Genomic DNA, 23,495 nt, shown 5'->3' with positions numbered 1-23,495 from the left:
ACTGCTTCCTCAATCAAAGCTTATTTTCCTTTAATAAGCTATTTATCATCCAGCAATATATGATGACTCTGGTCCACATAAAGAGCTGCCGGAATAATTTTATTTTCTAATAGCAGTGTCTCTGTCTGTTTCTTTGAAGCAGCAATGCCATTTGTGATTAAACCTCCTCTTTGGGACAGGCAATACAACAAGTTACATAGTTACATAGTTATTAAGGTTGAAGGAAGACTTTAAGTCCATCTAGTTCAACCCATAGCCTAGCATGCCCTAACATGTTGATCCAGGGGAAGGCAAAAAAAACCCATGTGGTAAGAGTAAGCTCCATCATGGGGAAAAAAATTCCTTCCCGACTCCACATACGGCAATCAGACTAGTTCCCTGGATCAACGCCTTATCAAGGAATCTAATATATATATATACCCTGTAATATTATACTTTTCCAGAAAGGTATCCAGTCCCCTCTTAAATTGAAGCAATGAGTCACTCATTACAACATCTTCCACTCCTTTATAAAAATGCCACAAGACAGCGCATGTGATGAATAGGAAAGATGTATGAAGCAGCTTGAACAAGATCATCTAATTGTAAAGAATCATTTTGCTGTTCTTCTGTAGTAATATCTGTTTGTTCCTCCTTTATGGGAACAGGACTGTGGCTTTCCATCTCCAACATACTGAATGTGAAATGTTCTTCTACCTGCTGTTCACCTTCATTATTCTCATTCATCAGTTTAATTGTACTTATGTTTGAAGCATTATCAATTACAATAGCAAGAACCTGTTTTTTGAGTTCATAATCTTGTAGAACTTTTTCCACTAAGGTCTGGAGAAACTGGCTGCTGTGATGAGCTTTAGTATCTTTTACTGCCAGTGTCTTAGTAACAATTTATTTGTTGTTGCAAACATATCGATTGTTGATAGCAAAATACTTCACTCTGTGACGTGTGCAGGCATCCATTTTAAGAAATACAAAGTGTCTCTTGAGAGTCTTTTTAAGATCTTCCTTTTGGTTAAGGGCTTCTTCAATCACTAATTTTCTAATACTTTCTCTTTCTAGAGAAATGCCAAGTTTGTGAGCCATTTCTCCATTAAGAGCTGTAAAAGCTGGTCGTGCAAATAATGTTAATGGTACACAGTCCTTCACAATAAGCTCGAAGAGCTGTCTTTTAAACACATCTGCTGTCATTGTTACAGTAACTTTGTCACTTACAAAATATCTTGTAACTGACGTTTGAGATGCTCTTTCCTCCTCCTTTGCCTGGTGGGAAGTGCTGGACTCTTGGTGCTGCTGTGATCTTTTTCAGTCACAGCTTTGTAAACTAGGTGGCAGCGTTGTAAATGTCTTTTTAGATTGGAAACCCTTGAAGCAGCATTTTTACCACTGCCTGAGTATGCACTGATTTTGGCATCACAGCATTTGTTTTCATCTGGGTCACTTAAACATTTTGCGTGTCAGTGTTTATTATCTTGAGTCGCTGTGAAATGCCTAAACATAAACCAATATATTGTTGGGGAAAACCAGAAAAGTAACGTACATATAACCCCTTAAAACTTCACTTTTAATGGTATACCAATATAAAACCCAGACCCAATATAGAGAAAAAATGTCAACAAAAATATATAAAAACCTATTAACCCCTTAACGACCGCCGATACACCTTTTAACGGCGGCCGCTAAGGGTACTTAAACCACAGTGCCGTTAATTAACGGCGCTGTGGAAAAAGTGAATAGCGCCCCCCAGAGTCGGATTTTCTCTGGGGTCTCGGTTGCCGAGGGTAGCCGAGACCCCAGAGAACATGATTCGGGGTTTTTTTACCGACCCCCGAGTTGTGATCGCCGGTAATTAACCGTTTACCGGCGGTCGCAACAAAAAAAAAACAATGCGATTTGCCATTTAATTTCTCTGTCCTCCGATGTGATCGCACATCGGAGGACAGAGAAATAGGGTCCCTGATGGCCCCCGATAGCCCCCCAATACTTACCTATCTCCCCCGGTGCTCCTCGTGGCTCCCCATGGGCGCCGCCATCTTTTTTCCGGGAAAAAATGGCGGGCGCAAGCGCACTGCGCCTGCCGCCCGGCACCCGGAAGATCTTTGGGGTCTCGGCTGCCGGGGGTAGCCGAGACCCCAAAGAACATGATCGGGGTCGGTTTGCACCGACCCCTGTTTTGCGATCGCCGGTAATTAACAGTTTACCGGCGACCGCAAAAAAAGAAAAAAAAAAAGCGATCTGTAATTCTCTGTTCTCTGATGTGATCGCACATCAGAGGACAGAGAAATAGGGGGATTCGGGGACCCTATCATACTCACCCGGTGTCCCTGGGTCCTCTTCTGTCTCCTCCTGCCGGCCGGCTTTTTCCTCATGGCGGGTGCATGCGCAGTCACGAGCAGCCATTGGAAAAAATCATAGAATAAAAAATAAGGGTGAACTTAGCGTATGCTGGTCTCTCCTCAACGCGTTTCCCCGCTCTCACGGTTCATCAGGAGGAAGTGATGGTATTGATGCCGCATGCCGCCTGGATATAGGGCATAAGCCGGCCGTGACAGTATGAGCTTAAATAGCCCATAGCAAATTGCGTGTCCAAATAAGCCACGCCCCCTATACCTACGGGGTTCTGGATGGGTCAAAAGAATGCATTACGTCCTCATTTTAGTGATAATCAATAACCGTTGAATTTAAATGCCCCCATTCACATATCCAGCAGTATGCAGTATGCGCACTTCATGCCCAGGTTAGTGCTTTTACATCGCCGGGGCTTCTATGTATGTATTTATACATGTATCGTATCAGGCTCCACATTGGGCAACACACAACCTTTAGCATACTGCTGGATATGTGAATGGGGGCATTTAAATTCAACGGTTATTGATTATCACTAAAATGAGGACGTAATGCATTCTTTTGACCCATCCGGGACCCCGTAGGTATAAGGGGCGTGGCTTATTTGGACACGCAATTTGCTATGGGCTATTTAAGCTCATACTGTCACGGCCAGCTTATGCCCTATATCCAGGCGGCATGCGGCATCAATACCATCACTTCCTCCCGATGAACCGTGAGAGCGGGGAAACGCGTTGAGGAGAGACCGGCATACGCTAAATTCACTCTTATTTTTTATTCTATGATTTTTTCCAATGGCTGCTCGTTCATGCTTTACCAGATTGGGGGCACTATGTGATCGGTTATGTGCCCGATGGGGGAGTTAATGATATATCTATTGAATGAGGTATTTGTTACCATTTGACCATTGACTTCCTTTTGGCATGAAATAATACAGATCTGAGCACCATCTTAGTTACCATTGGAGGATATCATTAGTATAAGGGGGACTATTTGCCAATTATTTATGCGTTGTGCCAAAAATTCTATTATATGGAGGTACCTATTCAGGTCCTGATTATGGTTTTTATCATATAATTTATTACTTTTTCACTACTGCACTTTCCCTATATTGTTTTCCTACCTGCACTGAGAGGGATATCGCAGGGGAGATAGGGGCAGTCTGCGTTGAGTGGGGGCGCCAAAAAATCGTTTCTTAGGGTGCCAACCTCCACAGATAGGCAGGTGATAGCAGTAGTTATATCTAGGACCTTAATAGGTTTTTTATATATTTTTGTTGACATTTTTTCTCTATATTGGGTCTGGGTTTTATATTGGTATACCATTAAAAGTGAAGTTTTAAGGGGTTATATGTACGTCGCTGTGAAATGCTCAAATACAGCTGACTTCCTAAGATGCCTCTTAGACATTTTGTAATTATGTAAAGTCACTCTCAAAATTTTGTCCTGTACAAAAAATAAAGTATATTGTAATTCTTGCAAGAATAGAGAATCATGCACTGTATAATTTGGGAATTAAAATAAAACAATCTTTACATAAATCAATAGGACAGATAAGTATAACGTTTGTAAAATGTGTTGTTAAATAGTTATACTCTGAACTATCAATGTCAATGCTTGTCTCAGCAGGGTACAGCTCACTAAATGCTTCACATCATATTTCTTCACAGTCTATGAAGAGGGGAGGAGGGAGGGAGCATGTTTGTGCTGAATCACATTCCAGAACACACACACAAATATATATGTCCTCATTGATCCTGTTACTGTATTTCCGAATTTGAGATGTTAGGAAACATTTTTTCCTCTTATATTCTTTGTATAGTGTATACAAGTCATCTGAGCAGCCAGTTTCTACAGACATGAGCTAAGAGGAAAAACAAACTAAAACATCAAGCATACAGAGACAACATACTGTAAACAACCCTGCTGGCATCACTGCATGGCCTCCCATCCCCCACCTGCATTACACTCAACTCACTTCTCTGGGCCTTGTTGTGACTTCTCTGCTGCCCGCTCCATGCTGTGTGCCTCATGTCTGCTGCTTGCTCTGTGCATGCTCTGTCTGTGTGCATAGGGGGGCGGCGCCAGCAACTCCTGTGTCATATTGAAACTGTGTGCACCTTGCTAAGGTGTCCCTGGCCAATAGCCATTAGGCTTCCTGTATTTAAGACTTCCCCACCCATTGGTGGGGGCCTGTGCAACTTACTCCCTCAGTCAGTTCTTAGCTGCTTAGGTGCCAGGCCCTGTCTCTGTTACTCTTGTGTTCGCCACCCAGAGGGGTGTCGTACCCTGGCTTGTGTCCATGTCTCTGTACCTTGTCCTGTTCCTGACTTTGTCTTAGCCTAGTCCTGTTACTGTGTCCGTTTATATCCCTGCCTTGGTTTCCTTTCTCTGCTGTGCGTACTCTGTTCTTGCTTTGCTCTGCTTTTGGCTCTGCTCTCTGTGACCTTGCTTTGCTCCTTGCTCTGCTCTCTGTGGTTTTGCTCTGGGCTCTGCACTCTGTGTCTTGCTCTGCACTCTGATATTGCTCTGCTCTCAGCTCTGCACTCTGTGGCTTTGCTCTCAGCTCTGCTCTCTGTAGCTTTGCTCTGCACTCAGCTCTGTGCTCTGACTTTGCTCTGCTCTCAGCTCTGCACTCTGTGGTTTTGCTCTCAGATCTGCTCTCTGTAGCTTTGCTCTGCTCTCTGTAGCTTTGCTCTGCACTCTGTGGCTTTGCTCTGCGGCTCCGCTCAGCTCTCGCTCTGCAGCTCCGCTCCTTGCTTTTCTACCTGGCTCCGCTCCTTGCGGTTCTACGTCTCTTGCTCTTGGCTCCGACTCCTGCGTTTCTGCATGTGGCTCCGCCTCCTGCTCTTGGCTCCAGCTCCTGCGTTTCTGCACGTGGCTCTGCCTTCTGCGTTTCTGCACATGGCTCTGCCTCCTGCTTTTGGCTCCGCTTCTGCGTCTCTGTTCTTGGCTCTAGCTCCTGTTCTTTCGCTCTGCATCTGCTCTTGCGGTCTTTACCTATTCTTAAGTCCTCCTGTCTGAACAGGTTCTTACCTGTTTTACATACCTACCTGCAGACTGATCCCTACCGGTTCTTCCAGTGTACCAGCCTTGTCCACCTGTCCTGCCAGAGCCAGCCGTGCCCGCCTGCCTGCCAGTGTCTCTGTTGTACCAGTCTGCCTGCTTGTGTCCCAGCCGTGCCCGTCTGTCTGCCAGAGTGCCAGCCATGCCCGCTTGCCTGTCTATGTTCCATTCCCCGGTGGGATCAGCAGCCACAGCCAGACACCACCCTGGAGTGGTACCTGGTAGCTTTCTGCCGCACAAGTCTGACCTCACCATCAGAGGCTCCAGCAAACACCTAGGAAGCTACTTGGTTACGCCCCTTCCAGGGTAGTCTGGTCTGTGGTCCAGTGGGGCCACACCCCCGCACGCCCGCACCAGCCAGTCCGGGTGCGAGCGTGACACATATGCTGGACTATTGATTTATGTACAGTTTTTGAGAGTTTAGATATGATTTAGGAAGTACTTACTTTCTTAAATCCTGCTTTCCTGTTCAATCCAGAAATTGTGAGATGAATGTAGGCTTTCCTTCCCTGTGTGTTTATTTTTTTTCCCCTTATATGTAGAGGAGAAGCTTCACTACTTATCATGAACATTACCTGCAACACAGATTCATCTCCGCTAAAAGTCTAGACCTTAGATCAGGAATAGGACAGACATTTATTGGACATTTCATAACTTTCCCAAATTCTTTTGAAAAAAATATTCCCCACAAACTGCATTGAATTACTGTACCCAATTTATTATATATTTTAGGAGTCGGTCCAAGGTTATTAGAGGACTGGGGGGTCTGCAATACCAAGATAGGTTATTACACTTGGGGCTATTTAGTTTGGAAAAACGAAGACTAAGGGGTGATCTTATTTTAATGTATAAATATATGAGGGGACAGTACAAAGACCTTTCTGATGATCTTTTTAATCATAGACCTGAGAAAGGGACAAGGGGGCATCCTCTACGTCTGGAGGAAAGAAGGTTTAAGCATAATAACAGACGCGGATTCTTTACTGTAAGAGCAGTGAGACTATGGAACTCTCTGCCATATGATGTTGTAATGAGTAGTGTTGAGCGATACCGTCCGATACTTGAAAGTATCGGTATCGGAAAGTATCGGCCGATACCGGCAAAGTATCGGATCTAATCCGATACCGATACCCGATACCAATACAAGTCAATGGGACTCAAGTATCGGACGGTAACCCTGATGGTTCCCAGGGTCTGAAGGAGAGGAAACTCTCCTTCAGGCCCTGGGATCCATATTAATGTGTAAAAGAAAGAATTGAAATAAAAAAATATTGCTATACTCACCTCTCCGACGCAGCCTGGACCTTACCGAGGGAACCGGCAGCGTTCTTTGCTTAAAATGCGCGCGTTTACTGCCTTCCGTGACGTCACGGCTTGTGATTGGTCGCGTGCCGCCCATGTGGCCGCGACGCGACCAATCACAGCAAGCCGTGACGTAATTTTCAGGTCCTGAATGCCTAATTCTAGGCATTCAGGATTTGAAAATTACGTTACGGCTTGTGATTGGTCGCGTCGCGGTCACATGGGCGACGCGACCAATCACAAGCCGTGACGTCACGGGAGGCAAGAAACGCGCGCATTTTAAAATTACGTCACGGCTTGTGATTGGTTGCGTGCCGCCCATGTGACCGCGACGCGACCAATCACAGCAAGCCGTGACGTAATTTCAGGTCCTGAATGCCTAATTCTGCATTCAGGACCTGAAAATTACGTCACGGCTTGCTGTGATTGGTCGCGTCGCAGTCACATGGGCGGCACGCAACCAATCACAAGCCGTGACATAATTTTAAAATGCGCGCGTTTCCTGCCTCCCGTGACGTCACGGCTTGTGATTGGTCACGTCGCCCATGTGACCGCGACGCGACCAATCACAAGCCGTAACGTAATTTTCAAATCCTGAATGCCTAGAGTTAGGCATTCAGGACCTGAAAATTATGTCACGGCTTGCTGTGATTGGTCGCGTCGCGGCCACATGGGCGGCACGCGACCAATCACAAGCCGTGACGTCACGGAAGGCAGTAAACCCCCCCTTTTTATGCAAAGAACGCTGCCGGTTCCCTCGGTAAGGTCCAGGCTGCGTCGGAGAGGTGAGTATAGCAATATTTTTTTGTTTTAATTCTTTCTTTTACACATTAATGTTGTTTCGATACCGATACCAGATACCACAAAAGTATCGGATCTCGGTATCGGAATTCCGATACCCGCAAGTATCGGCCGATACCCGATACTTGCGGTATCGGAATGCTCAACACTAGTAATGAGTGATTCATTACTTAAATTTAAGAGGGGACTGGATACCTTTCTGGAAAAGTATAATGTTACAGGGTATATACACAAGAATCCTTGATAGGGCGTTGATCCAGGGAACTAGTCTGATTGCCGTATGTGGAGTCGGGAAGGAATTTTTTTCCCCCAAGGTGGAGCTTACTCTTTGCCACATGGAGTTTTTTTTGCCTTCCTCTGGATCAACATGTTAGGGCATGTTAGGTTAGGCTATGGGTTGAACTAGATGGACTTACAGTCTTCCTTCAACCTTAATAACTATGTAACTATTTTATACCAACTCCAACGCAACCAAAATGGGCTCTGACTCCGACTCCCCAGCCCTGGTAGTATTTATGCACGGCTTGCATCTGCTTTGGGTAACATGATCAGACCACACCCTAAAGCAAAATGTGAAAAAATAATTATAATATGTAAATCAGGAAAGTGGTACAGTCGAGAACAATTTGAAAGTTAGAAAATCGTAATTTGGAAAGTGGAAAAAGTGTTTTATTGTCATGGTGATTTTATTTTTGTATTATTCAACAGAGTCCTATGAAAAAAGTTATATATAAAAGGCTTCTGATCAATAGTGTCAGGTATATTCTAAACTCTATCTTTTCTATTAGCCGCCCAGCTGGACAGCATTGGCTTCAGCATCATCCGGAAGTGTATCCAAGCTGTGGAAACAAGAGGTGAGAACATGTGCCACAGATGGCATTAAGCTTAGGTCAACTAAATAATCAAGGCTACACAGATGTCTGTGTCATTGTTTTTATCTTACCTGTCAGGAAACAAATTAAGATTAGTCATCAGTGGGAGAATACTGTATGAAATCTGAAATGGTTTGTTAATTTAAAGGGGTTCTTCTGGTAATAGTTACAGATAGGTACGAAAAAAAAAAACCTGTGCTCTGTTTTTGGGAGCCTTTAGGCTGGATTTTTGTCAGATAACATTGGAACATCCGGAGCGCTATCCAACCACCTTATTACATGATACACGGGGACCTGCTGACTCTCTTCTGGCATCTTCTGAAGGATGAAAAGGATAATTCATTTTGAATGTAAATGCTTGATTCTTCTGTTACTCAAGACGAGCAACAATCAGAAGTAGTGGCTTCAGCCCATCGACCCATACATATTAGATAGTTTTGGGCAAACAGCCAACAGCTATCTCTCCAGAGTCCCCGAACACTGAATACTCAGCTCGGCCAAGCACACCTGTGTTCTCCAAGAGAGCAACAGACTCCACTTGCAGCACCTGATCTACCAGGGAACAAAAGGATCTGTTGACGAAGATATCGGGGGAGAGTCTAGAGGCCCCCATACAATTTAAACTGTTGGCTGATATCAGTGGATGCGGCTGACTTTTGCCTAAGGTAGTGTTCCCCAACTCCGGTCCTCAAGAGCCACCAACAGGTCATGTTTTCAGGATTTCCTTAGTATTGCACAGGTGATAATTGCATCACCTGGACAGGCAAGCATTCAATAACCTGTGCAATACTAAGGAAATCCTGAAAACATGACCTGTTGGTGGCTCTTGAGGACCGGAGTTGGGGAACACTGGCCTAAGGCTGCGACTACACGTTCAGTATTTGGTAAATTTTTTTACTTCGTTATTTGTAAGCCAAAATTAGGAGTGGGTGATAAATACAGAGGTGGTGCCATGTTCCTATTATAGTGTTCCTCTGATTGTTCTACTCCTGATTTTGGCTTACAGATACTGATGTAATATACTGACCAAATACTGAACATGTGAACGTGGCCTAATGCTGAGCTTCATAGCAGATGGTGATTTCATTAGTTGCTTGGTACTGCTGGCAGCAGTGTTTTAACAGCATTGGACTTCTTTCCCCTTTGGCATCTAACAATATATTCCCTATTTAGTTATCCAACATAAGAAATCGTCTGAGCTATGCTGCCATGGTACTACAGAGGAACCAAAATGAAAAAACTTGAAAAAATTTGGAAAATATTTAAGAACACTAATGCTCAAAAATGATTTGAGCGTATCGGTCACTGTAAGCATTTAGAATCAGTGTGAAGTTATATTTCACCCTGAAGCTATAGAAAATTTCGGATGTTGTTAAATCAGACATGCACCATTATTCAAAGCAGATGAGTTTAGAATATATATTGCTCATCAACCTGGTAAATACTGCATACTCAGGTTCCTGTTTATGTATGTTTCGACCAACTTCTTGCCTGCAAATTGTAGAGTTTGTGAGATTTGGATGATTTGTCCATTTAGCAATGATGCAGAATAAAATGGTGACAGTAAAGTTTTACAGACTGCTGCAGTTGACAGTCGCAATTAGGATACAAGGAACCAATTACAGTATGTCTGCTAAAAACAGCTTGACCTTTTCAAAACATTTTCTGATTTCAGAGATGGATGGTTGCCATTGTTCTGAAGATTAGCATTCACTATTTTAGAAGAATTCACTTACTGAGAGTGCTCGTTGATGAAGTTGTGTCATAAGTCTGTGAGCCCTCGCGGGCAGGGTCCTCCCTCCTTATGTACCTGTGTGCCTTTTTTTTTTGCTCATGTTTAGTTGTCTATATTTGCCCCCTTTTCACATGTAAAGCTCCATGGAATAAATGGCGCTATGAAAATGTACAATAATAATAAGTCAATTTAATATGGTCACTAGACCTGAAGTTTGATGTCACTGATTTGCACACATCAGGACATTTTAGTCATTCTGTGACTCAGACAATTGTGCTGCCTATACACAATATTGCAGTCGTTCCTTGCAGTTCATTGCTTCTTCCTGGGTCATAAGACCTCATAAATTACCCAATGTTATATACAGTGAACACAAAGTCTTTACGCCACTAGTAAAATGACAGGTTTTTGTCATGTAAAAAAAATCATACCGGAACTTTTTCCATGTTTAAGGTCACCCATAATCTGTACAAATATAGTAAGTAAACCACGAAAAAAGGAGTAGATAAATCCAAATCATCATATTAAAAACCAAAACAAACTTTTATTGAATAAATATACACAATAACAAATGTTAAAATTCAATCAGTATCATCATATTCAATATCCAATATCGCAGTAAAGCAGAGGTATCAAAAATAGGGGAGACTCAATGATAGCCAGGTCAGTAGTGCACTACATAATCATAGTACATCCCAACCATGGGTAAAGCTAAGCAATAGCACAGCAGTAAAAAGGCAGTATAAGCTGGGACACTATCACATACAATGTGAAATACACAGTAATCGGTGCCCCTATGGAGCACCAAGTCCACAGACCAACATTTAAGGCATAATACTAATTGCAGTTGCATGCTTACCCATGGTCAAATCAAAGGGGAGTAGGCAACACTTCACCCGGCGGCCCCGGACGCGCGTTTCGCGATGTAGCTTTGTCAACAGGAACCCTGTTGACAAAGCTACATCGCGAAACGCGCGTCCGGGGCCGCCGGGTGAAGTGTTGCCTACTCCCCTTTGATTTGACCATGGGTAAGCATGCAACTGCAATTAGTATTATGCCTTAAATGTTGGTCTGTGGACTTGGTGCTCCATAGGGGCACCGATTACTGTGTATTTCACATTGTATGTGATAGTGTCCCAGCTTATACTGCCTTTTTACTGCTGTGCTATTGCTTAGCTTTACCCATGGTTGGGATGTACTATGATTATGTAGTGCACTACTGACCTGGCTATCATTGAGTCTCCCCTATTTTTGATACCTCTGCTTTACTGCGATATTGGATATTGAATATGATGATACTGATTGAATTTTAACATTTGTTATTGTGTATATTTATTCAATAAAAGTTTGTTTTGGTTTTTAATATGATGATTTGGATTTATCTACTCCTTTTTTCGTGGTTTACATCTTATTGGAGTTATCCTTTGTGTCGGACCCGTTCAGGGTGTCCAGGGAGGGTTACTTCCCCTCAATTACAAATATATTTGGTGGCTTATGGTTACATATGTAAATATAGTAAGTATCACGCTGAAATTCTTTTGAGGGGGGAAAAATGCTAAAATAATGTTGTTGCAGAAGTATGAATGCCTTCCTATAATTGGAGATGTTATGTTCAGAATTAGCCAATCACATTTAAACTCATGTAACACAGTAGTCTGTACAAAGCTGCCATCATGTACAGCAGAGGTCCCCAACGTTTCTGACCTGGAGAGCCTCATTCAGCTCTGAGAGAGGGTCGGGAGCCACATTCAGCTCTCGCCCCCCTCACAATAGTGGCAACCAAAGCCCCCATTACAGGCATAATGGTAAACAAAGCTTTTCCACAAAAATCACGCCAAAGCAGTATACGAAGATCCAGGGGTTCCCACAATACCCCCATTCAGTATTCTCCTATAAAGCACTCCCAAGACACTGTCACATCCGGCTTCAAACATCTCCTCTAACAGGTGGTGTCATCTTGTCTCCAGCGTACCATACTTAATTCATCTCAAAACCCCTAACACCAGTATATAGTATGTGCATCCAGATCTGCTCTTCTGTGCAGGGCTGCTCACAAAATTCATCATTTTCAGATTTGCTCTTCATACCTGTTTGCTAGAACTGGAGCTAATTCACCAAGCTGACAGACAGCCGCGAGCCACAATTCATGGGACCGCGAGCCACATGTGGCTCCCGAGCTACAGGTTGGGGACGCCTGATTTACAGTGATTCTCAATAACCCCATATACACTGTATTCCAAATTATTATGCAAATAATATTTCCTCATATTTTCTCTAAATTACCTATCTGAATTGCAGTCATTGTTATTTTCCAGTCATCTACTATTCTAGTATAATTGCAATGTTTTGGAAAAAAATGCCTATGAAAACAGTATCTTTTTTAAAAAAAATAAACACTCAAAATGCATGTTCCAAATTATTATGCACAGCAGAGTTTTCAACCTTTTTTTTATTTATTTTGATCAAAAAAATGGTCAATTGTGAAGTTATAAGCATTATCAGCTTATTACAAAATGAAATCAAACAGTTTTCAAGTGAATACTTTATTCTAGGTGATGTTACATTTGCACATAGGACCCCTTGTTCAAAAGAAGCTTCTGAACTCTCTCGTCCATTGAATTTGTCAGTTTTTGGATGGTTTCTGCTTCAATTGTTTTGCATGTGGACAGAATACCCTCCCAGAGCGGTTTCTTAAATGTGAACTGCCTCCCGCCATCATAGACACTCCTTTTGATGATGCTCCAGAGGTTTTCAATGGGGTTGAGGTCAGGGGAAGATGGTGGCCACACCATACATAAGTTTGTCCTCTTTTATGCCCATAGCAGCCAGAGATGCAGATGTGTTTTTTGCAGCATGAGACGGTGCATTATCATGCATGAAAATGATCTTGCTGCGGAAAGCACAGTTCTTCCTCTTGAACCATGGCAGGAAGTGTTGTTTTAGAAACTCCACATAGATTATGGAGTTTATCTTTACCCCTTCAGGGATCATAAAGGGGCCGACAATCTCTCCCCATGATTCCAGCCCAAAACATTACTCCACCTCCTCCTTGTTGGCGCCTTAGCCGTGTTTTCATGGGGTGTCCATCCTCCACTCCATCCATCTGGACCATCGAGCGTTGCACGGCACTCATCGGTGAACAAAACAGTTTGGAAGTCAGTCTTCATGTATCGTTTGGCCCACTGGAGCCGTTTCTGCTTGTGTGCAGTGGATAGAGGTGGTCGACAGGATGGCTTACGCACAGCTGCAAACCTCTGAAGGACCCTGCATCTTGTTGTTCTGGGGACGTTGGAGGCACCAGCAGCTTCAAAAACTTGTCTGCTGCTATGACAAGGCATTTTTGCAGCTGCTCTTTTAACCTTACGCAATTGCCTGTTGGAAAGAGTCCTCAATTTTTCCTTATCAGCACGCACACGTGTGTGCTGGGAATCAGCTACATACTTCTTGATTGTGCGATGATCACGATGAAGTGTCTTGGCAATGTTGATTGTAGTCATGCCTTGACCTAAATACTCCACAATTTGTTGCTTCTCAGCAGCCGACACATCCTTTTTCTTTCCCATTTTGGCAAAAAATGTAGGCTGCTTAATAATGTGGAACAGCCTTCTTAGGTAGTCTTGCCTTTATTTGGACACACCTGCCAAACTAATTTGCACAGGTATCTGCAATTGCTTTCAGTGATATAAAGAGCCCTGACACACATCACCATCAATGAGTTTAAATGACAAACAAAAAAATTCTAACCTTATCACTCCTAAACTCTATGTGCATAATAATTTGGAACACAGTGTAAAGTATAGCTGTTCTAGTAGGATTTTCCTGACATTTCCTTAGTTGCATTTTACAGCAAAAGCTGTAGTATGTAAGTCGCTTACAAAACAGCAAAGGGATCTTGTTGTTGAAAGTTATCAGTTAGAAAGGCACAAATGTTTTTTCAAGGCATTAGGTATACCATGGAACACTGTGAAAACAGTCATCAAGAAGTGGCTTAAATTTGGCACATTAACATTACGTAGAAGTGGACGACACTCCAAAATTATAGGAAAGACGAAAAAAAATGGTCTGGCAGTCTGCCAAAGGGCCTACAGCAACATTAAAGTAGTTGCATTAATTTCTGGCAAGTACTGGTTGTGTATTCTTTAGATGTTTGGCCTATGGAATATGGTTGCAAGACAGAAGCCTTTCACAAAGAATAACATTTAAGCCCGGCTATGTTTTTCCAAAGTCTACATTGCCTGCCAAAAGCATGTGGGAAAACATAGTAGTGCAAACTGTAGGAAAACAAGGAACGCAAATAGGGTCTTATCCCACATTATACAATGTGCAATTTTGATCAAAAACTGCTCAAATGGTGGTGTAGAAACAAGGCTTGTATGTCAGCTGCCGCAGATCTACGGTTCGGCTAGCGACCTAATTACAGTTATTATCAAGGAAGATGGCGGACAGTCACTGTCTTTGTGGTAGTTCCTGAAGAAGTCACGATGACTTTGAAACTCGTAGAATAAACCACCATCATCCTTTAACCATATTTTGCATTCTGAATTGTCTGGCAGTGCAGATATATTCCACTATCTTCCTTGATAATAGATGTGGGAAAACATGTTATGGTCTGATGAGACTAAAGTTTAACTTTTCGTCCATAATTCCAAAAGTTATATTTGTCACAAAGACAACACTGTGCATAACCAAAAAACAAAAAAAAAAAAACACCATACCCACAGTGAGATGTGGTGGAGGCAGCATTATATTTTGGGGGTATTTTTTGGCAGTTTTAGGCTTTAGTCAAGTTAGTGGAAATTATGAGCATGAATTATATCCACTGTAACACATCACAATTCTAGACAACCGACTGTAAAATAGTTTGCAATACAGATTCATATCACACATTTAATAGTTCAGTACTAAGAATTGAGGAATCCTCCCAAACATTCTAATTCATGCTGTCTCAAATAATAATGTTACCACATCATTAATGTTGCACAGGATACTATGTAAAATTTAAACCGGAAACTAAAAACTGGCAGTAATTTTTTTCCTGTTGTGCAGATAGTTAATACACGTTAATCGATAAATTCTATGAGCCTTAAAATAATATTCCCAGCTGAAGAATGTTCTGTAGAACAAATTTGATTGTTTGAGATTTGTCATATATATATGGTTTCCTTTTTTATTAAGGTTTGGTTGGCTTCATCTACTACACAAGGTCCTGAAAACATTTGTGTTAGCTTCCGTTTTAGTAATAAGGCTTCTTATCAAGAAATTCATTGTTTAGAAGTTCAGATCTTAAAATCCTGTTTTTTTTTCACAGGAATTAATGAACAGGGGCTTTACCGAATTGTTGGTGTAAACTCAAGAGTTCAAAAACTGTTGGGTATTTTAATGGGTAAGTGCTGTGAAATAAGGATATGGGTAGTGAGCAGTTTTCTTAATAGAAGTACTATTCTGCAGTAATTATCTCAAATTCATGCCCAGTTTTTATACTTATTTTCCTAACTGTTGTAACTATGTAGTTTGCAGATCTTCTTTCCTTTCCCCTGCACTCAGCGTCTTCACATTGTGGCAGCCAGCCAACTGTACATCTGTGGATAACTTTTAAAAATCATTAATTTAATATGCTCCAAGGGTGTGGACTTAAATGTGTGCAGGCGAGAAAACTGCAAAAATTGTTTTCGACATATCTTTATATTAATTTTCATACAATAGACTGGGAACCAGAAAAGAAGTTGAAACAGCGTTTGCGAAAAATGATTGATTTTGTGCAGCAAGGATTTCTCCATTTAGTAAATAGTCTTCATGGCTTTTATTCACTTCCATTTATGCTGAACCAATCCAAAGACCCCTATACACCTAGCATAATTCAAAAATGGCATTTTACCATACGTTGGCTCAGTACTCATTGGCTTGCCTTTTTTCCACTGTATAAGGCCTGCATCACACCTTCGTGTTTCCAGTATGTCATCCTTTTTTCACAACTATCACACGTACCCATTATAACCTATGGCCTGCCCATAAGCCCATGTTTTTACACTGTGTGTCGGTGCAAAACACACGTAGACATGTCTGTTTTTTACCAGCAGGACGGATTGCAAGAGCCAATACAGATTTGTCTGTGAAAAGCACGGACAGCACAAGGATCACATTAGTGTGCCCTATTCGTGTGTTGTACATGTTTAGCATTGCTTAGTATAGAAGAAGCTTTGTAATTTTATTTTTTACTTTATCCGTACCAGAAAGACACTACTTACACACTGAAGGAAAACACTGAAGGCAATGATATCATTTTTTTTACGTACGTGTTTTCTATGGATGTATGAAGGAGGCCTCAAAGTAGAGTAAAAAGCATATCCCACGTAGTTTGCGGTTCTTGGAATGGGTGGTGATGATCAGAGTATGCCTAAGGAATATGTCAAGGAGAACGTTCTGCTTAGGAAAAAAGAGAGTAATGCTCACCAGCACTGCCAGCTCCAGATAACTGCTAGTTTGTAAGACAGAGATGTAAACACTTCCCAAGGCTGGTAGAAAAGGAAGCACAAGTAGTGGTGCTCAGCTCATAGTGAGAACTAGGGGAAGAAAAAACAGCAGCACTCAATACCAAATAAAGTGTTGACCTTTTATTGAAACACTAGATGGAGGTCCGATGCTATCGCATCAGGAAAGCGGTAATGTCACGATGGGGGCAGGCTTTGCAGCATTAAGAATCTTTCCCCTCCTTGTGCTCACCCAGCTATCCACTCTTTCCCCATGTGCTGACTTCTCCCGTCTGTGCTCCCTTCTTTGACCTGTCTACCCCATGTGTTATCCCCCTTGTCTGCTGTCTCTCACCTTCCTGTATTCTCCCCTCATGTGCTGTCCCGTTTGAGCTGTTTTCCCCCTGTGCTCTGTCTCTCTTACCACTGTGTGCTTTCTCTCCCCCATCTGCTGTCTGTTCTCATGTCATCTCTCGCAAGAGGCTGTGTACGGCGTATACAGTGTGTGTGTGGTGCGTATGGTGTATACATTGTGAGTTTGTTGCATACGGCATGTACAGTCTGTTGTGTGGTGCATTCGGTGTATACAGTTCGTGTGGTGTGACGGTGTTCCGCTGGTGTTACCGCGTAAGAGGCTGTTACCTCCAGCAGTTTCCATATTGAGACCCCCATCACTTGGGTGTTCCAGTATGGAGGTTGGTTAACTTCCGCCGCTTGGAATTCTGGGATCTGGACATATCTGGAACAGGATGTGAAGACATTACAAGGTAAGTATATATTAAGATAAAATTGTTAAACCAGTCAGATGAAAACTCAGTCTGCCAATGCCGTTTCGTGTGAATACACGCTTTCTCAAGGACTCATGAAGCCTTGAGTAATTGTGTTTTCACGCAAAACTACGTTGGCCGACTGGGTTTTCATCTACCTTTCTTAGCATTTCTAGCTTCAATAAAAGGATAGCATTTTGTTTGGTATTAAGTGTTTGAGTGCCACTGTTTTTTCTTACCTGGATCATAACATTCTGCTTACCCTAGTGCTGAAGGATGACTCTCGCCTCAGACGTTATATTGATTCATAGTTTAACTTTAATTTGTTCAGGAAAGTTTTGAATAAACAGAGTTTATGCTCAGCTGGATTTAAACATGATGGCAGTAAAGTGTTTATAAACCTACCTACCATATATATTTTTAGGACTCATGCTCACTTGTAGTTGATAATCTTCCCCTACAACAAATGGCAATGTGTCTGTAATGCCAAGGACAGGATTATCTGATGAAGATCATTTGGACAATAAGGCTGTTCATATCTCTTATCGAAAGTGATTACCTTCAGTAATTGGATTACAATTCCAGGTCCTCTTTCCTCCAGAAAGCCTTTAGGCTTAGGAGCAGATCTTTGTATCTCGTAATCTTTATAAACAGCTATATCGGGATCAAGAAGAGTTTAACCTTATAGGCATATTCTGTTCTGTAAACCATTTCACGGCCATTTGTACCATAACACAGTATTGAAGGCATTTTAGCTTTAAATTTAATCAAAAGTGGTAAAATTCACGAGCAATGAGGAGTAGGAATAAGGGCACGGACCGGTTATCCAAAGCTAAAATAGTCTTTGCCTTGATGGAAAACCTTGTTTACTAATAGAACAATGTTCAGCATTTCTTACTCATGGCAATAATTTGTAGAATTGTTTTATTATAGGAAATGTACAGGCTGTTTTTTCTAGCTTCTGGTAGGGTTTGGGCTGTTGATGGATCACCAAAGACATACTAATAGGAAATTTAGATTGTCCCCCAATGGGGTCAGCAATGAAGATGTCGGTACAGTGCTGTGAAATTAATGGTGTTATCAGTGAGTATTCTAAATAAATAATAAATCTTCATGGACGGCAAATCACAGCATATCCCTTTTTTGCTACTAATCATGGCTGAGTAAAATGCTGACTGCTGACAGATATTGATAGAGCATGAGAGCTACCATGTCTGTGTGTTTAATTTCAGCAGATGAAATACAAATACTATACATGTTGCCAATGTAAGGGTTCGGGGCTAAGGATAAAATTACCTGCAGCTTGGTTGGTATAAATGTTTATATTGAGAAATTTTGATCCTTTAGTTGGGATTAGCTGAATATTAGTCATACACTCACTATACAGTCCACAAGACGTGGCCAGCCACATTTAAGCATGGGCGTCAGGAACTCCCGTCCAACCTGCCACATGAACTGGAGGAGCATGTGACGAGACTCGTCCATGAGTGACAACATTTGCTCTTAATTCATAGTGTGTAGTCTCATGAACCTCTGTGAAACCCATCTGCACATGCCCGGACTGTAATTCTTCAAGCACTAGTACATGCCAACCCAGCTCTAGAGTTGTGTAAAGGAAAAGGGTTTGCTTCATCAGGGGCTTGCCTTTCAGAATGAGAGCAAATTTGAAGAATTTAGGAGGCGAAATATTAGTACTATTTTCCACTTAACTCCCCCAAACATTGACCTTCCCACCCCACCACCACCACCACCAACACACACACACACACATGCGCGCACACACACTCACTCACTCACTCACTCACTCACTCTTACACACACACACACTCCCTCTCTCTCACACACACACGCGCGCTCTCACACTCCCACACTCTCACACACACACATACACTCACTCTTACACACACACTCCCGCTCTCTCACTCACACACACACACTCCCGCTCTCTCACACACACACACACGCGCGCGCTCACACTCTTACACACACACACACTCCCGCTCTCTCTCACACACATACACACTCCCGCTCTCTCGCACACACGCGCGCGCTCACACTCCCACTCTCTCACACACACACACTCACTCTCTCACTCTTACACACACACACACTCCCACTCTCTCACACACACGCACGCGCGCTCACATTCCCGCACTCTCACACGCACTCTCTCACACACACATATACACACACACGCTCACACTCCCGCACTCTCTCACACATACACACAAACACACCCCCCACATTCTCTCACACACTCACACTCCCGCACACACTCTCGCGCACACACACACACACACGCACTCTCTCTCACACACACACACACACACACACACACACACACAAACACACACACTTTCGTACACACTTTATACATGAAGTGGACACTGCTTTTAGAACTATAATATACTTTGCTTTTTCTCAGGTCTTTTCCCTCCCGATGTGGTTGTGATAAAAGTATATGAAGACTACATTCACATATAACTTGTATAGTAGTTCAGTACATTTTTCACAAGATGATTATGATAACCGAAGTTATTGCAATCCCTGGCTTTCTTCTATAACCTTGCATAGATGCATTTCTCATTTTCTGTGTTTGGCTTCTTTTGTTAGTCTGTCAACAGATTGATTGCTTCTGCCGCTGTGGTCACCGTGGCAACACGGGTCACTACCTTGTTACACAGGTGATGAGACTGGCTAGCTTCATGTTCCACGAAGAGTCGATTTTAAATGTAGACATAAGCCTGTACTTGTGAATAAAAAACAATAATTATCACGTCTTTCCATGTTTACCTAATCTGATATATTATCATGGTACTGTTTTAAAGCATTCATTGTAGCGCAGAGCTGGGCAAACTTCCCCTTTTGGCTGTTCGTCCGGCCTGCAAACTAACACAGCCGTAAGGGTGAAACCATGTTCCAAGACTGCACCATGCTCCTGCCTGCCACGCCTCTGCCGCCCGCTGTTACCACTATCCACAGACAGCAATGAATACATTATTATTATTATTTATTTATATAGCACCATTAATTCCATGGTGCTGTACATTAGACGGGGTTACATCAAAATACAAATATCACTTACAGTAAACAAAACTAACAATGACAGACTGATACAGAGGGACGAGGACCCTGCCCTTGCGGGCTTACATTCTACGGGATTCAAGGGATGGAGACAATAGGTCAGTGGTTGCAGTAGCGCCGATGGTGTTGAGTTGGCCATGTGGTCATTACAGGTTGTAAGCTTCTTTGAAGAGGTGGGTTTTCAGGTTCCGTTTGAAGGATCTAAATGTGGTGCATAACCGGACGTGTTGGGGCACAGAATTCCAGATGATGGAGGATATTCGGGAGAACTCTTGTAGGCGATTGGGTGAGGAGGGAATAAGCATGGAGGAGAGAAGGAGATCTAGGGAGGACCGGAGATTACGTGAGGGAAGATATTGAGAATTAAGATCGGAAATATACGGAGGAGAAAGGTTATGGATGGCTTTGTAGGTCAGTCTTAGTAGTTTAAACTGGATACACTGAGAAATTGGGAGCCAGTGAAGGGATTTGCAGGAGGGGAAGCAGGAGTATAGCAAGGAGAGAGATGTAGTCGGGCAGCCGAGTTAAGGACCGGCTGGAGGGGTGCGAGAGTGTTAGAAGGTAGGCCACAGAGGAGGATGTTGCAGTAGTCAAGGCGGGAGATGGTTAGGGCATGCACAAGCATTTTGATAGTGAGGGTTGTGGAAAGGACGGATTCTGGAAATATTTTTGAGCTGGAGGCGACAGGAGGCAGCAAGAACTTGGATGTGCGGTTTAAAGGACAGGGCAGAGTCAAGGGTTACACCGAGGTAGCGGATTACCGGGACAGGGGAAAGTATGAATTCATTTATTGTGATAGATTGATCAGGTAGGAAAGGTGTGCGAGATGGAGGAAAGATCATTAGTTCAGATTTGTCCACATTGAGTTTGAGGAAGCGAGAGGAGAAGGAGGATGTGGCTGACAGACACCCTGGGATTCTGGACAACAGAGAGGTGACATCTGGACCAGAGAGGTAGATCTGAGTGTCATTGGCATATAGATAGTACTGGAAGCCATAGGACTTTGAGTTGTCCCAGGCCAAGGGTATAGATTGTGAAGAGAAGGGGTCCTGGGACAGAGCCTTGAGAGACACCAGCAGAGAGGGGGCGAGATGAAGAGGTAATATGGGAGTAGGAAACGCTAAATGTGCAGCTGGTAAGGTATGAGGAGATCCGGGATAGGGTGAGGTCTTTGACACCCGGGATAGGGTGAGGTCTTTGACACCAAAGGAAGAGAGGCTCTGTAGTAGGACGCAGTGGTCAACTGTGTCGAAGGCAGAGGACCAGTCTAGAAGGAGGAGTAAAGAGAACTATCTGTTAGCTTTGGCTGTAAGTCGTTCGTAAGTTTGGTCAGGGCAGTCTCAGTGGAATGGTGGGGACGGAAGCCAGATTGTAGGTTGTCGAAGAGGTAGTTAGATGCAAGGTGAGAGGAAAGTCAGCTTGGGTGTGCTGCTCAAGTAGTTTGGAAGCAAATGGAAGCAAAGATATGGGGCGGTAGCTGGACATAGCGCTCGGGTCAAGGGATGGCTTTTTGAGGATAGGTGTGACTGTGGCATGTTTGAAAGCAGAGGGGAAGGTGCCAGAAGTTAGTGATAGATTGAAGAGATGGGTTAGGGATGGGATTAGTGTAGTGGTGATGTTGGGGAGGAGGTGGGATGGGGTCAAGTGCACAAGTGGTGAGGTGTGATTTGAGAGAAGATGAGCAAGCTGTCCTTTAGTGATTTCATAGAGGGAACTTATGAGATTAGGGCATTGGTCTGGCATACAAAAGGGTTGTGGTGGTTGGACAACAAAGACTTGACTTCTTTGGTCTATCTTATCTTTGAAGTGTGTGGCAAAGTCCTTGGCAGAGATTAGGGAATTGGTGGAGGACTGTGATGCCAGTTCCTCCTTACACCAATCAGTGTGTGTGCCTGAGCCAGCAGACACGTTGACGTCACTTCATCGCGTCTGCCGTGTGGGGAGTCAGTGCACCAGAGACTGGAATATATATATCTGGACCTTCCTCAAGCCATATATATATTTTAGTATCATGGCCGAAAGTGTTGGCACTAGGGATGAGCGAGTATACTCGTTGCTCGGGTGAACTCCGAGTATTTGGATGTGCTCAGAGATTTAGTTTTCATCGCCTCAGCTACATGATTGGCGGCTGCTAGCCAGGCTGAATACATGTGAGGAATTTGTTGGGGAATTCCCACATGTATTTGGAGCGCCCCCAGTAGGGCAATGGGGTACTCGGAGCCGGGCCCTTCGGTTCTCGATGGGGATGTCACGGTGGCTGACCCGGTCCGTGGCCCTAGGGGCGTCCGTTTATAAAAGAAAAGGGGAAAGATCTTTAAAGGGATAATGTTCGTGACGCCACCTGTGGTATTCGGTCAGGGTGACCGACGCTGCTTGGGGGTCCGCTGGGGTGATGTTATGGTAGCTAGATGGTACAGTGGTGTTCAAAAGTCCTGCATAGGCATAGGATAAATTGATTTTTCAAGTTTTAAACGTTTTCTGTCGAATATCTTCGATGCTAATATGACATATTATATATGGTTTTGTTCAGAATACAATTTTGCATTCTCTCCCTGTAATATTTTTAGTTTTTGAAGCAGTTTTGCCTGAAATTATTGCAACAATATGGGAATTGAAAGCACAACTATATATTGTACAGCTTCAGATCCAAAATTAGCCAATCACAGATGAGGTTCTTGTGACCAATCATAACCTGGATATGGCAGCCAATCACATTGCATTACATTGCATCACATCTGCTGCTTTGTTTGTTTGTTTTATCTGTTGATCTATCTAGTGAATCATACTGTAGAGTTTTATGATGGGAGCCTTCAGATTTTTGTCAGCGGAGGATCGTGTGCGAGTTGTGGTGCTACATGAAGAGGGTTATACTGGCCCCCAGATCTCAAGGAAGGTCGGCTGTAATCAGAGTATAGTCGTAAGAATTTTGCAGAAACATAAGCAGCTTGGAATTACCCAGGACAGGCCCAGATCTGGTCAGCCCAGAAAGTCAACTAAAAGGGAGGATAGAGTACTGATAAGAACATCCCTTGCCAATCGAAAGCTCACCTCTCCTCAGCTTC

The 23,495-nt window shown here is 43.1% G+C and overlaps 1 protein-coding gene across 2 annotated transcripts in view; it reads left to right on the top strand.

The window, feature by feature from the left end:
• Positions 1-23,495, top strand: part of ARHGAP26 (Rho GTPase activating protein 26) — a 588,303-nt gene that overhangs the window by 242,598 nt on the left and 322,210 nt on the right. For both annotated transcript variants that reach the window (XM_077265841.1, XM_077265842.1), the window contains exons 13-14: positions 8,297-8,362; positions 15,424-15,498. In XM_077265841.1, coding sequence (XP_077121956.1) covers positions 8,297-8,362; positions 15,424-15,498 — 141 coding nt within the window. The remainder of the gene's footprint in view (positions 1-8,296; positions 8,363-15,423; positions 15,499-23,495) is intronic.

This window comes from Ranitomeya variabilis, chromosome 5 (genome assembly GCF_051348905.1).
Source record: "Ranitomeya variabilis isolate aRanVar5 chromosome 5, aRanVar5.hap1, whole genome shotgun sequence".
Classification (NCBI taxonomy): Eukaryota; Metazoa; Chordata; class Amphibia; order Anura; family Dendrobatidae; genus Ranitomeya; species Ranitomeya variabilis.
The sequence above is the reverse complement of the archived record's forward strand: the minus strand, read 5'-3'. Positions and strand labels throughout refer to the sequence as shown.